Source organism: Nipponia nippon, unplaced genomic scaffold (genome assembly GCF_047370975.1).
Source record: "Nipponia nippon isolate SJK-2023a ecotype South Korea unplaced genomic scaffold, ASM4737097v1 scaffold_7, whole genome shotgun sequence".
Taxonomy (NCBI): Eukaryota; Metazoa; Chordata; class Aves; order Pelecaniformes; family Threskiornithidae; genus Nipponia; species Nipponia nippon.
Genome location: NW_028262391.1, coordinates 35035163 through 35051427, shown reverse-complemented (window position 1 = coordinate 35051427; position 16265 = coordinate 35035163). Strand labels below are relative to the sequence as shown.

At 38.4% G+C, this 16265-nt stretch overlaps 1 protein-coding gene across 5 annotated transcripts in view; it reads right to left on the bottom strand.

The window, feature by feature from the left end:
- The window catches only part of LOC148050999 (uncharacterized), a 269483-nt gene that overhangs the window by 126723 nt on the left and 126495 nt on the right, over positions 1 to 16265 (bottom strand). For 4 of the 5 annotated variants that reach the window (XM_087740405.1, XM_087740406.1, XM_087740407.1 and 1 more), the window contains 2 exons: positions 12835 to 12879; positions 12023 to 12308 (listed from right to left, as the gene is read on the bottom strand). In XM_087740405.1, the coding sequence (XP_087596531.1) occupies positions 12041 to 12308; positions 12835 to 12879 (313 nt within the window). In that variant the 3' untranslated portion in view covers positions 12023 to 12040. Of the gene's footprint in view, positions 1 to 12022; positions 12309 to 12834; positions 12880 to 16265 lie in introns of those variants that run through there. The other variant, XM_087740409.1, reaches the window with a different exon arrangement.

Sequence of the window (16265 nt, the reverse complement as noted above, 5' to 3'; positions counted from 1 at the left end):
CAGGGCTATAAAATTGAGAATTGCTTAGGAAACTCATGAAACAAACTCATGCATGGGGGTGAGCTTCCTGAGGAAGCTTTACTGTAGGCTCGCTCTGTTCTTATCCTCTCCTCATGATATTCATGACAGACCACTCTCAGAGACAGATACTGCGGATGACAATTCTCGTCTGACAGGTATGGCAATTCTTACACAGGGCTGCACGACCTGACGACCTGATCGCTTAGCTTGGACACTAGACACACGAGGCTCTGGGATACCAACTTCATCTGTTTCCCCCATTCTCCTTTCCAGCCTGGTGAAGATGAAAATGCACTGCCCGTCCCAGGTGTAAAACTGGGAGAGGCTGAACAGCTCTGCCGTTGCCTGAGCCGGGAGCAGAGGAACCAGCCCTACATCTCTCTGCCAACTGCCCTGGGAAAGTCTTCTCATTTTCCTCCCCTCCAGCCTAGAAGCAAAATCAACCAATGTCAGGGCTGCCCACACAGCGCTCCTAAAACCTTGCTGCTGCTAATTCCTTAAAGTGCTTCTGGTGAAAAAGTGTATGATTTTAATTCCCGCCCCCAAAGCCTGGTTTAATATCCCTTTTTTTATGCCTCTTTCTCCCCACAAAGAGAAGAGGTTTCCCTTTCCCTGCCAGGGGCAACCAGAAGTGGTCCGATACCCAGCAGTTTCTCCCCAGCCCATTGACATTCTCATTCTGTTACTGCGGCACCCACGATGGCTGTGGCACTCCCCTGTCCCCAGGATCCTGCAAGGGAAATTCCTCCCCTCTGAAACGCTTTCCTGAAATTATGAATAATGAATAAATGGACTTTTTCAGCACTACTGCTACCTTGTCTGCAGTGGCCTAAGGCCAAACAAAGCAAAGCATGAGGACAAATGTGAAATATTATATTGGACTAATATAGTTGGAAAAACAGACAAAGTTCTTCAGTGCATAAACCTCTCTTTAGGTGACCTTGTGTGTCCAAAGTTTGTGCTTCTTCCTGACAGTTGTTGTAGTAGACTTCTCCTTTGGGAGCTTCTTTGTTTTAATTTGACAAATAATTCAGTAAGCTTGTCAAGAATTAATTAGGTGGCTCAGGCAAAAAAAAATAACAACCATCTCCTACCTCTGTTTACAGCAGGCCTGGACCAGCCTAGCTGCACCTATATTTCTGCTGCAATTCATAAAACCTGTATTAATTTGCAGATTGCCTTTCGTCACAAAACCCCAACAGCTCTCAGTCTCCTCTGCTTCTCTGTTTGGCAAAACAAAACTCAGGGAAGAAAGAAAATTATATGGTAATTAAATTCTCTCTCTGTTTTAAAGGGACAAGCAGTCTTTCTGTACTAATCTGCTCCTTGCAAATTCAAGACAAATACAAGGGAATTAATATCATACAGTTCTTTCTAATGTACTAATTATAAATTGCTGGCTACCAAATGAAAAGTAGGAACAATGATACACAAGATGTTATTAAAAACCGTTTACAGTAACAGGAAGTTAACAATTTCTATCCAGAGGATGCTGCTATAGCAGATGGGATTACACTGCAAAAATAAAATCCCCAATATAATTCTCCAATTCTTTCTTCATCAATCCTTTCAAGATTAAGGAGGTTTTAAGTCATGGTAATTTGAAAGGGGAGGGATCCAAACCTGTGGGTACTCCCAGTACCAAGTAAACCCCAGAATTTTCCATAGGTAAACAGTGAAACTTAATTAACAGGTCAAGCGAGTGATCTGAGGGATTTTTGTAACACCTGTTGCCATATGCTCAGAGGGAATATTTATAGCAATACTTGACACAGTACCCATATTGACTATGGGCCAAACACAGTAGATTAGGTAAACTGATTTTCTGATTTTACTCTAAACACAGTTGCCCCTTCTCCATATGTCCAGACTTCTGTGGATTTTTTTTTTTTGGTTCCCCTGCAAAATGCATCATAACTATGCAGAAAGGATGAAGGATTTTTATTTTTTTCAACTTCAATAAAATGGAATATTGTCCATCAGGGTGTGTTATTGCTTAGAATAAAAAGGGGACTGATGGCTGTTAGAGGATGGTATTGAAGTGTCACACCAGGAATATTTTTAGCTTAGCATACATGGCATAGAATTAATTCCAATGAATGGTTATTGGTTTTGTAGTGTATAACTCATGATTTGGGGTAGATTCATCTCATCCTATCTCTAGGATTCAGCTCTAGTACCTTTACACCCTGCACCTCATTAGAAAAAGAAGTGCAAATCCCTCTAGACTGCAAATATTTCAAGTTTCTGATGCTGGAAGTTTTGAGGGACTGGCTTTACAGAACTGACAACAAAGCAGACTAAGCCAAGAAGTCTCAGATCTGCTGACCTAGATCTATCTAAAAATTTTCACCTAATCGTCAAAAAAGGTGATGAGTCCAGTTCTCAGCATCATATGGTCAAATATCCTATATGAACATTGAAGTGAAGAAAAGACACAGGAGGAGAAACAGGCATGTAATGCAAGGGCCATGTGAGATCAGCAAAGCTATGCCTTTTGTAAGAATACATTTGTAAAAAATGTGTACACTGTCATTTTTACCTGATCAGGCACTAATAGTAGGCAAAAGGATTCTCAGTGAGTTATCCCATTTTTCAATTATCTTAGTAAAATTATTCCTGCTTGTATCATACAGATGCCAAAGGTAAGATGGGACTCCAAGGAAAGTGGTCCAGAAGGTATTAAGACTGTCCTCAGTGCTGCGGCACTGATACATGTCATGGAAAACGTTGTGTTGGATTACCTGTACGCTGTATGCTCTTATGCTGCAAATATAACTTTCTATCTGGACTACACCTCCGATGTTGCAACAGGGTCTCATCATTCAGAGAGAAAAAACAATAAAGCATCATGCAAGACATCTGACCAGGAGCTCTAGTCACTAAAGGAGTATGTGAGCATGAAATCATGAAATAACAATTTCTGTCAGATATTACTGCAGCTTTTCTAACCAAAGGCTTCTGGGTCCCCGTCCCCCCCCCACTTCTCCTCCCCAAAAACTGACATGTTTTAAAAACAAAATCAATATAGTTGAAAGCCTACTTTTTTATCTAATTATAGCTGGGTCTGGAAAATTTCTTGCCTAATCAGTGCTTAGATAGATCCTTATTTGTGTAAATAATGCGACTGAAATCAGGAAAACATGCACGTTTCTATCTCTATTAATGTGACTGCCAAATCAAGCTCTCAACCAGTCAGCACATAAAATAAAGACATATGGAATTAAATTCATTGTGTTCAATCAGTAAAAAGTGAACTCAAATTAATTATGCAAACTTTAAAAACACATTTAGGGATATGATTTGTTCAGAGAGGTACGTTTTGCACACTATCTGAATCTAGCTGAGAGAACACATAAAACATTCATTTCATTTTCTAGTAGGTGCTCATTTAGTACAATACACTCACAGCCATAATGATGTAGCTAACAATTTTATGGTCTTGTATGATTCATGCTGCAAAGGATACCATGCCACACTGAAACCTTTTTATTATCAATCACTGGGAAACACAACCTTGAAGAGTGGCATTAATTAAGAGGGTAAGGATTTACAAATGCTCCTCCTTCATTCTCTAAATATAAATATTCATGGTAGTATCTATGGATCACTTCTTGAAGTAAAAATTGATCTTGGAAAATGAGAAGTTGTAAAGGGAACAGAAACATAATTATGAAAGGCTGTCTTCAAATCTTACAACTTGAATACTTTATAATAATCATTCTCCCTTTTTTGTAAAAACAAAAATATTGGAATAATTATGGAAATATAACAAAGGTGACCACAAATTTAGATTCTTTATTAAAATCAGTTTTAAAAATAAAAAAGATTAAATTTCTATTCACTTTCTTCTTTTTCTTTACCAGTAGTTTTTCTGTGGGTTCTTTGTGGTCTGTTTCTCAGTCCAGCAGGCCTGTTAGATATGCACCTACCATACGTACTTCTACATCCCCGTTATCTTGTGTTCATACCAATATTGCTGCCACTTCTATCTGTATATCTTCCTGAACAAATCTTACAGGTTTTTTCTATATGTAGTCCCAAGCTGGGCATTAGCCATAACTAAAGTAGTTGCTTTTCATTTGTATTTATATTCCTAATTCTCTTTGTGCAAGTAATTATGGTAAATGCATGCACATCAAAATGAACATACATAACTGAATGTGTTACCTGCTTGAAAACCCATTACTTGTTTCAATTTTTATTATTCCAAAGCACACTAAGTAATACATACACGAAAAAAATTACATATGTAGTAATAGTAAACATAGAAGGATTGGTTCCACCTCATCTAAGATACAGATAAATAATTCATTTCTTAAAAACAGATTAAGTACTGCAAATAAAAAGATTGGCAGCAACTAGTGATGCCTGTGGTAAGGAACTCATTCCTGCAGAGTCTATACCTCATTAGACTGAGGTAAGACAAACACTTTGCTAACTACAGATCTGAAGAAAGCACAGAAATTCAAAGTTCTTCCTAGCTTTAAACACACAAAAAGAACTAGGTTTCAACTACATTATTTTCTAGGTCATCAGGAAACAGATGTTTTTCATTTAACATTTCCATAAGTAAATAAAACTGCTCCTGGTGCTAAACATTCAGGCAAAATGACTGAAAACATTGTCTCCACAACTGTCCTAAAGATAAGTGAACAATCTGAACTTGCCCACACTTGATTTCTCCAAGTTTAAAATCTGCCAGCTAACAACTGGCAAAGAACACTGATAAAAATCAAACCAAATTGACTTCTTAGTTCCTTTGATTTTTTTTCCTCCTCTTTTAATGGTGTTGACAAGATTAGTAGATGATGCAAAAATATCTTTCTGTCTCTTCAAACCCCTTGTTGATCTATTTTGTCTTTATTATTTTGTTTCAACAAGCATACCCCAGCTTCTGGAATTCATCAGCCTAAAACATCATTTAGTATTTTCTATTCTCAGACAGGCTCTTATTAACCTAAAACATTCAGTGAATAATGTCTATGCATGTACAGCGTGTGATTAAATAGAACTATATTCAGAGCTTTCACGTAGGAATTCTGCTTGGGAGAAAAATTGCCATGCTGCTGGACAGCACATTTGAATTTTCTTCCCTATCACAATTATTTATTATTTCTATTAGCTAATGTTGTTTTACTCCTAATTATGGGTAATTAGATGATGAGTTGTCAGCACAATCCATTCACTTAGAAGCTTCTACATTTAATTAACTCAAGATGGTTTTGAACATTTAAATGTCAAAACAACATTTAGAAAACAGAACATTAACATGTTGTTCATTGAACTGTACATTATAGAATGTGACTTAAAGAACCAAAGGTTTCAGTGTGATGACAGCTCTCAAATTCTGCTTGTAGAGAGTCCAAATTTGCTGTACATTTTGACAGCTTTACTACAATGGCTTCGGGCTTAGCAGGTCACCTGTTACAGAGCTTCAGGGCTGATCTGAGAATACGAGCTCCTGTGGGGCTTGGTGGATAAGGGAAAAACACCCTTACCAAAACCAGCATCCAGGAAACCTTCTCCAATCTCAACCTCCATTCATTTTAATGGGTTCAGCATGGGGATGGTTCCTCTCAATAAAAAATGGGAAAGAATAGTAGATTCAAAACCATCATCAACTGAAGAAGAGCACTAGACAGAGGAAGGTTTAAGGTGGCAAGGCCTGCACAGCCATGTATATTCTGGACTATGTGATAAGAGACGATAGATGCACCCACTTCTGTCTGGTTTTACCCAGCTCTGCAAGAGGATGGTCACAGCCAGTCAGAAGGCCGATGGGAAGTTTCAGAGAAAGAAAGAATCTGCCCCACCCCCAGTTTTGTGTTTAATGTTACTATTGCTGAAAAAGCACCCTTGAAAGCCTGACAAACTGTTCATTTGGCCTACAGGAAAGAAAGCTCAGGGACCTTCTCAACAGAATCATTTTTGGAAATTATCTTAAAGCATCATAGGTCTGTTACAAGAAGGGACACAAAGGCTCTGTTAACACAATGGTGAAAACAATCGAGACAGATACCAGCGTGGTATAAGCAGAATACAGAAATTATACAGCACTTCCAGATCAAATTTGCTGAATAAAGCATTGTGACAGTGTTCTGTCACTATTCAAGCCAATACAGAGACAGAAATCAGATTGTTTCAGTAGTGCCAAACACTAGAAAATGGAGTTTTGCATTATAGCTGATCTACATTTCAGGAACAGAGAGGTAGCCAAAGCAGTATTACAAGAGATATTTCAGTTCACAATAACCTATAGGTTTTTTTCCAATAACTTAATGATCACATTTTCTCAAAAGAGGACACAGAGAATGTTATCAGTATAACAGCTGAAAATGTTTGATATTTACAATGAAGTTCATTGTTCTGTTTGAATGTACATTTCCAAAACAATAATTAAGCAACCTACCTGACCATCGTAACATTAAGGTTTCCTATTTGACATAGGAAATCATAATACAATCTTACAAAGCTTAGAAGCTAATGAACATATTAGTGCAGTTTTCTATTCCTGGCAATAGCCTCAGTCTCTTTCTCCTCAAGGGTGTACAGCCTTGGAGTGGAAGCAGGAGTGAAGGATGCCAGCCCAGCTAGACAAGAAGGACACCAGGCACTGACGCTATATTGTTCATTAAGAATAGCTATAAACAGGGATTTGGCCTTGGGGGCCCTTATGGGCCCTCCTAAAGAGGAACAGAGCAAGGGTGGGAGAAGAGCTCATGACCTCTCATGGTTTTGAAAATACACCTGGGAACGTCTTCCTTTCCTGAAACTACACTGAGCTTGCAAGGTACTGAGCCCAGGTTGGTAAATTCTAAGAGTTAATCCTTATTCCTACAGTGACCAAATATAAGAGTTTTCATATCAGAAAACCTGCCAGAAGGGCAACTGAGATGTTCGAGGTAATATCTGATGAGGAGTTATCTTTTCCTCTTATCAGCATGACTTTTGGAAGGAGGCTTGGAAAGCCTTATGAGCTGCATGCCTTGCTCACAGCCAGCTAGATCATCGGACAAAGGCAGATTCTTGCATTGTGAGCTTCAAGGCTACGCATTAGCAAACGGTGGCTTTAAAGCTGCCTTTGCCCTGACTAGAAAGGTATCATTGTAAGAGATTCCTCTGCTAAAGATGCAGAGCTGATGGGATCCATCCTGCTCTATTAAAGTTTCAAACGGTTCTCCAGGGTCAGAGTTTCTGGTATTGGGAAGGGCTTTCTATGACAGCATCTAATCTATGGTCATCCTTCAGCTTATACATTCATTTGCCTAAATTTCTTACAAAATCCCCATGGCCATTCAAATGCAACTTTACAATGTTGAACAAAATGTCAAAACAAAAAACCAAGTCACCAAGTATATTTCCAGCACTAAGTCAAGTCATACATATTTCAATTCACATGGCGTTTGCTCTTTCACATCTCTGAAAGTTATTCCACTTTTCACTCTGACAAGCTGTCATTGTTTCTAGTAACACATTTTTGTTTCAGTGTTGGAAGACTTTTCATTACCTTCTGTATCAGAAGAACTGTTTTCTACAGTACATATCCCAAATGCCTGAGTGAAAGAATGCCGCCTGCTTGCTTTAGTACCAAAGCTAGAACTTGAGAGTCAGCACAAATGACAATAAGAAGAAATTACTGAGAATTTGGGGCGTCTCAGACCAAGTAGACAGAATAACTTTAAGGCCTATAAAATAAACACAGTTTCCTTCTGTTCTACAGTAGGCATTATTCATAACCTATATGGTTTTGTTGTGGCTGAGCTGTGTTTTGGTACTAAGCATCAACAACATGACAGAAATGTTTCAGCCTTTCTATTCTCTTTCTACAAATGCGAATGTAACAGTAAACGCAAATGACAGGTACTCCCGCACACACTGGTATTCAATCAGTCAGGCACAGTTTGAACAGCATGGTGCCCAGCTGAAGCCACGTAAGCCAGCACTTATTAGCTGCTTCCTTTGATTCTCCTGCTACTGCTCAGACACAGTGCAGGATGTTGCAAAGGATAAGCAGCATTAAAAACAGACAAAAAAAATATTATCCCAAACAAAGGTCAATAAGGTACTCTGAAGGCTTATTTCTGTTTCACTTTCTGGTTTTTAAAACAAACTGTCCTGTCAAGATCTCAATGGTTTTCCTGTGCCTGAAAGATAATTCAACACCTCTGTATAGTTTGAGAAAGCTTAAAAAAATGCAGCATGCACTGTAGCATTTTGGAGCCTCTCATACAAGACTGAAGGGTGAAGAAGTAAAGTAATCATGATGAACGCCTCTTCCTGCTCTTATTTATTAGAATTCTAATTGCTTTTCTCTCTGTTCCTAAATTCTTTTCTATTACCAACCAGAAGACACAATTTTCAAAGCTAGCTTCACTTTACAAAGATACTGTTAGGCTATGCTAGGACTGGGGATGCTACTTCTGCCTTCCCCAAATCTAACAATTCTTTACATATTATTTTCAGCTCCTAAAAGTGTCCAGAATAAGCTGGGCCAGTGAGATCAGTTTGCAGCTATGATGTTCATGACTCTGCATTTCTTTTCCTCATGATAGTTATGTTCCAGATTCTTACATGCAAACCCACTATTTTTCACATGAATTAATTTAGAAAGTTAAAGTGCATGTCCTACAGGCTATGAGTGAATTTGTACACACATACATGAAACACATATAGAGGAAGTCCTGGGTAACTCGGTAGAGTTTCTGGCTGTGTGCTCTTTGAAGCTCTATGCTGTAGAGTTAGACATGCCAAAAGCTAAACCTTCAGTAAGACTGAAATTAATTAAAAATAAATACAGAAATTCTCAGAGGCTGGTATATATCTTGTAGAGCCTCAAACGGCCAATGAATTTCAGCTTGCACAGTCACTATGCCATAATTGCATGGTTATGTACTTTTACTAGTTGATTGCTCCCTTCCAACCTGCCCCTTTTTTAAATCATCACAGGCCTGTTCCCGCTCACACCGACGCCAAAGGCTACGTTCCAACTGCTGCTCCTGGCACGTGGGGCAGGACTGCAACCCACAGCACACGCTGCAAGCGGAGGAAAGGTCTGTGAAGAAAGGGCTCCTGCTGCTCCCACTGAAAAGCCTGCACTTAAAATATTCTTTGTTTCCATCAAGGATGGCCTGGATGGTAATGTAATTCCTAAGTGGGTTTTCTGGAAAGCGTGCATATAGAACTACAAAGGGATTTCCCAAACCACAAAAAAAATCAACCTACATCTGAGCTGATCACAATGGTACAAGTTTGACAGAGTCAGGGTAACATAGAAAATCCCCTTCTCCAATTTTGAGGCATGTTTGGACAGCATCGACTGCATTTCTCTAACACCAATATATCTGACTGAAATAATCCTGCAGGCAGGCACCAATTCCTCTTCCCTAAGAGAGACATGGAGTCCTGATCTTGACTAAAATATTTTGAATCTTTCAGAATATAACCACATGCATAAGTAATAACTGGGGATATGTTTTAGCAGCCCCCCATCTCAGTGAAGTATACATAAGTGGCATCAAAGTACTGGATATTGCTGCTCTGCCATACTTACGTAAATCATTACTATTTTGGACATAGTTCTCTATGTTAGCACCAACATTTGTGGCTTGCAAAAGGCATTTTTCTACGCTTATGCTTGGCATTCCTACTGGAATTGTAATAGTGAGAAATCATCACAGCCATCTAAAGGGGCTTTTGTGCATGAAGTTCCCGCTCCCTTAAACACCACTTAAGCCTGAATGACTAACAGTCTTTTTCAAGGATGACTAGATTTATGCATCTTCCCTGTGAGCTTGATGCTCCCATGAAGCCAAGAAACCTTTTATTAAAATACTAGCAATATAGTTACGTTTTACTCTCAATACCAGCAAAACTAAGATTTCTACAGAGTAGAATACTTCCCAGAAGATCAAATTGCAAAACTGGCAAACGAGGAATGACCGAGAAGCATACTAATCTCACAGAAAACGGGTACTGCATTTCCAAAAATAAATTCCAGTTCCCTTTCATTCCCACAATCAAATACAGGTGCAGCTGTACAACTGAAATCAATGGCGGATACACACAGATGTGCAACTATCCGATTTGCAAACAAAGAACGCACATGTCAGTAGCATGGATGACCACATCTTCACTTCAAAGAGTTTAGTACTGTACTTTGGCAGGCAAAAACATACATGTGTTTGGGAGGCTCAACAGTGCAAGAAACGATCATACGCTCACTAATCAAAATCCAACTGAGGCCGTCTTTGAAAATTTGGCCCTAAACGTTAAGCAGTGCCTGGGGGCTGATTAAAACTGACCTCTCCGGGGCATAGATCATGCAACACTAAGAAAACAAGCTGAAGAAACAGAAGCAAAGACTGCTGTTCTCTGCATCTTTATTGGTATGAAAACTCTTAAGACGCCAAACAAGGGGTGTGTTTGGGGGGAGACATTAATATCTGAGGAGAGAGATCAAAAGCAGTTAACGTTCCTGGCACTGCACTGTGGCATGTGTATCTTTATACTTTTAAACTTACAGTAAAAAAAAAAAAAAAAAGAAAAAAGGAAAAAGAAACATTTCTTTGTTAAATCAAATATTGCCACATGTTACTCATTTTAAGTTTGCTGTCCTAAGATCCAACTTAATTTAGTCTGCATTGAACATTTCTGATCTGAACATTTAATGTGGCAATGTTTTGTTCTGCCAGGAATATTATCTGAATGTTAAACATGAACTCAATTTATTCATCAGAATATGGCAAGCATGATACCAAAGGTCATTTTGTTTATATTGTCCTCTAACTCCATAACTTATGGCCTGTTTCTTTCATCTTCAAACCTCAGAACACTCAACAATATTGGATGTTACAGTGCGGGTAAGAAAACTGGATTCACTTTTTTTTTTTTTTGAGCATTTTTATTTGGAACTGGGGGGAGGAAACAGCCTCGTTCAGCAGCAAGGAAAAGCACAGAAAACATGCAACACATCTGCTACGTTATGAACTGGTAACAGATACGCAAGATAAGCTTGCCCTGGTATGAAGGACGTGTAAGAAGCTGTATGCATTACACCTTAATATTCACAATGCAATTATAGCTTTTTGAGTCTTTAAGTAGGTGCTGATCTGAGTCACATCAGTATAAAACCACAACAACCACATACGCATTTTTGATGCAAAACATGGCCACAAAGTCTTCATGGAACCCGTGAGCCAAATTCTGATATTAATTACACTAGCAGAACTTTGTAGTAGTATCACAAGCATATGCGGCTCCACTGTTCAAAACTCTACCTACAGCAGCAAGGTTAGCTTAGAAACTGGTACCTATTCTTTAGAAAGCACCATACATTGCTAGTATTATTAGTTCAGATGATTCCAGCACTGAAAATGCGTGTCCCTCCTCCCCTCAACACCTAAAGGCAGCTTGAACGAAAAAGAACAGAACCATACAAAAGGATAAGCAGACAGATGAAAGAAATGTGAACAGGAACATCTATTTCAAAACAAGCAAAACCATTCTCTTTCTGAAGTGACAGAAATTATTTCCATTCTTCACTATTTCTCATTACTTCCAAAGAATTATCACAGAGGAGTTCACCCCACCTGCTGATAACTCACTGTTAGTTTATCACTCAATTTGTGAAATTTTCTTTTGCTTTATTGAAGAGTCATTTCCCTGCTATTATATTGAATTGGTAGCACTTTCACACACTTGGATATCAGATACTATGCAAGAAATATCCATCTGCTAATGTACTATCAATAAAATCTGAAGAAACAAAACTGATTATTGGTGCTTAGGCTTTTCAAATCCAGTCCATAGAAACATTCAATATTTTATTGATACTTCCCATCAAAACACTGCTCTGTGCACTACAAATGGGAGACCGAAGAAAAATAAATGTCTCAAACTTTCCCAAAAGGAGCATCTTTACAGAAAACCCAAAGCAAAAAGCATCTAATGCCAAAGGGAGCCACATCCAGAAACACTGCACTGAGAGAAGGCTGAACAGGTAACGTGACGCAGACATTCAGAAGTTCAAGAGGACTAAAGCCAGTGCAAGGTCTTTCCCAAAAGTCTCAGCATCCCATCTAAGCGTGGGGCTGATCCAGAAAGGCGTTTTAATGACAGTAGGATTTTCTAACACTTGCAGCAACAGGCTTATTTGGGGTTTGACGGCAAGCCTGTCAAAAGCATAAGGCATCGGACTAACTTTGCATTCACTGAAGTCAACTGTAATCTTAGCTCTGCTTTCAGTGACGGCAGAATCAAGCCTTAATCCTCCCCAAAGCATGCACCTATAATGACAATTTAGAGCATTAAGGTTGCATTTTAATTGTGTGTATTAGTAGATCGCATAGTTATATTTCTCCGCAATCGTATGTATTTTATGCAAGTAGTTAGTGACCTCAGCAATTCTATTCATTCAAAGGCTTCCATTTTTAAATTTTACAGATACAGCCACCTTAAGTCTAATAATTAAAAATTTTTTTTTTCTTTAGTGACAGACAGACATACACAAGTGTGTTAATTGACAGAGTACCTACCTTACCTCCATAATGCATTCTTATGTTTTATATACAGGTAAGCTTCAAGAGTGCATTTCTTAATCCAATGAAATATTTATCAGATCTGAGATCTAAAGTGTACATATTCAATTTTTTATGCACACCTTTACATGATTCATGAAATTCACCCATAATGTGAGTTCTTTTCATTAAATTTTGTTTTTATGTATCATTGTTACCCTTTTTTTTTTTACAACCAGATTTGTATTGAACTGACAAATATCATTCAGGTATCTTTGAACAAAGTAGCTCTTACCTTTTGATAGAAATCATGGAGCTCTGGCACCTGCGGTAGGTTTCTCTGTAAACAAACAAAAAAGAAATAAATCCAGGATAATGCTAAATTTGCAGTGAAGCACAGTGTGTTACATTACATGAGTTAGTTTCTTTATTGTTTCATTATGAATATGTTCAGAGACGGCCAGTGCTACGTGGAATAACAGACATTAAAAGGAATATTCTGAATGTATGTAGACATGCACTCTCACTTAACCCAAAACGGATTTTGGATTGAAGATTGTTGGGTTTCTCAATCAAATTTGTGTTCTCATACATCTTAAAGGGCCGCTAGATTTTCAGTCAAAAGCACACTCCTATACCAAAACTTAGACTTGCATTACAGACACAAGGGAGTATAATTTATTGATGAGAAATAGTTTGACTATTGAGATGTATGTCAGTTGGGTTTTTTGTTTGTTTGGGGGTTTTGTGTTTGTTTGGTTTTATTTGCAGCTCTGCTGCAATACAGGTAAGATACAGGCTTTTGTCATCATTTTACAGAATACAGCATGGAGGGTGGGCATATGGGAGGTACGTCATACACAGTAGAGAGGACTGTGAGCTCTGTTACTCAAGCAGCAGTAACTGGTCCAAAGCTCAAGGGCCTGGTTTGAGCTACCTATGGCTCCACATCCTTCCATGCTGCTCAGTGCCTCCCAGCAGCACTCAGTGAGGTTGCTGTGAAGCGCCCTCCCATCACTCAACAAATATTCCTTCGGCTGTCTCTAGAAAAAGCTACCCAACGCTTTGTTAATGTGGGCTTGAATTGAAAGTCACAACAACCAGGAACACATTTTATTCCTCTAGAAAAGAGCTAAATGTAGCAACACATTGATACCCGGCAAGCCAGATACAAAGAAATTTCACACTGTTCAGCCAGCATTGTCAAGAGTGCAAAGCATTTATTTATCTAAACTATCTAATAGATAGTTGACATGCCACCTTAGCCCTTCTGTATTATTGTCTTTTTTTGGATACACAAGGCTTGGTTCTACACGCTAAAGACATCTTTGAGGTACTCTCAACTCATACTGACTCAATAGGAGACAAGGGCTTGGCACTTTGTATAATCTAGCCCTCAAAAATGCAAGTAACAAAGAAGAGTTTACAATGTCATTTTTCAAACTCTGCTGAATAGCATAAGACTGCTGATATTACATTACAATGTCACAAAATCACAGGGAAAATGCTTTAACTTTCTAAATCATTTGAGGCACCAAATTGCACCACTTAATGCTAACTGCACATTGTATTTATTTTTAAGAGAAGGAATACTTTTAAGTATTAACCCCAGCTACTGACCCTTCACATGAACTAATTCCTCAATTAACATTTGAATCACTTTTTCTTTCCCTTGATTTCAGTGGGAGGAAAAGAAAATCCAAACATCATCCCTCTTTCCTTCATAGTTAAGAACAACATTTGCTCAAATGTGAGTTATAGGCACAAACCAGAATGTCTCTATTGTGAAAACACGTGTAGAAATTCTCTTAGGCTGGAAATTTAATTGAAGTTCAGAACCAGCAAAAGAATTCTGACTTTTAATACTAACTCCTATATATAAAGATGCATATTGTACACATATGTATATACACAGTGCGTATAGCTTTACATATTTTATATATATGTTCCACTTTAAGTAGTCAACTGGTTGAGACCAGAATTTTATTTTTCCTTGAAAAAGTTATTGTCACAAACACTAGAAAAACATTCCTGTGATAATTCCAGTGACAGGACTACCTGCATAGTCAGCAATTTGAGCTCTGTTTATGGTCCAGAAAATATATAGTATTTTTTGAATTAAAATGTAATAAAAAAAAGAGACTTAATGGCTGAAACCACTGTAAACACTAAGGTCAACTACCTGAAAGAAAAGAAAGTGACTGTGAGATTAGTTTTCCTTGAAGTTTTCCTCGAAGTTTTCCTCTAGAAGTTTGTATTTTGCCATGCCAAGCAATACATTCACTTCTGAGAAAGGGCTTCAGAACACCAGATTTTGAACATCACTAAACCTTCAGAAACACAGTCCAATACTACTTTTAGTTACCTTGTTAAGTTAGCCACAGCTCTAGAGAATCTTTAAAAAAAAGTAATTACCTAATTGTTCAGTGGTTTCATTTCTCCACTTGGTCAGGATTTCGCAAACTTGCACAAAACCTTCTTGTTATCTCTAGCAACTGGTCATAAGCTTACTGGCTTTCAATAGCAAAAGGAATACTCTCCCTCTCGGGAACAAGAAATATTATTTGGGGATCGAGATTATCCTGAACCTCTATTCAGAGAGAAGAAAACTACACGGGGCTGGAAAAAAGCATTCCTCAAGCTGAGCATGCATGCCTGTGGCTGGGCTAAACCTTTTGTTTCACTCTCGTGGAACTCTTTCCCCAATTAAATAATATCCGTGTTGATAGCTCAGTCTCCAGGAAACTGTCATTATGCCATCAGACAAAACTGACGTTGATTCCCTCTTGCAGCTCTCATTAGTGAGGCCAAAGGTGGGAAGAGAAGCTGACTTACTCTTTCGCTCTCAAAGGGAGAGGATCACCACAGAGGTGTCCTTCATGTGAGGGTACAGCCCGGTACGTAAGTCATGTTTTAGGTTCATTTAGAAAAATGAACAAAACCAACAAGAGATGCTGCCACTCTCTTGCTAGTTCAAAGCAAAAAAGCACTTAAACAATTCATAGTTTATAACAAGGCAGATCACAAGGAATAAAAGAAAATAAATGTTACATAAATTATGTAATCTCTTTCCCAATGCAGTTCATTAAGAGCTTCAAGAATAAATCAAAACAACATCACCAAAAAAAAAAAAAAGCAAGCTGAGATAATTAGATTTGTACAGCCAACTTACTGTGCTAGCATTCCAAGACATCTTGAAAAGCACAGCAACAAATTTTTGGCTAAAAGCATTGCTAGAAAGAATCCTTTCCCTTTGAAAAATGGCTTAGTGTACAAGTAGCCCATCCAGAGCGGCTCCAAATATTGCTCCACGCTGCTTTTTCTCCTTCCCAATTTTAAAAGCAAATGCATGGTACGTTCAGCTAAGTATCCAGGGTAACAAAACAGAAGAGCTGGGCATCCGAAGTGACCAGGGCACAGAACCTGTGGGCAGGCCACATTCCTTTTACAGCAACCCAGGAAGGCAGGGGAGCACAGATTTTATGCTTTCCCTTAATCCTAGAGAAGGGAAACATGCAGCAAGTGAAACCTGCTGGACTCAACACTTACTCACAGCCCTGGAGACTATGGATCTGCTTTGGGCTTTTTGTACTTTAAAGCCACAGTAGATTCTTACAAGTTCAGTAGAGCTGTGAGGAAGAGAAGCTTAGATATGCCTCAATGAGCAGCTACATACTTTAATAAGTTGCTACATCCTGTACACTATATAATATTTATATGTCTTAG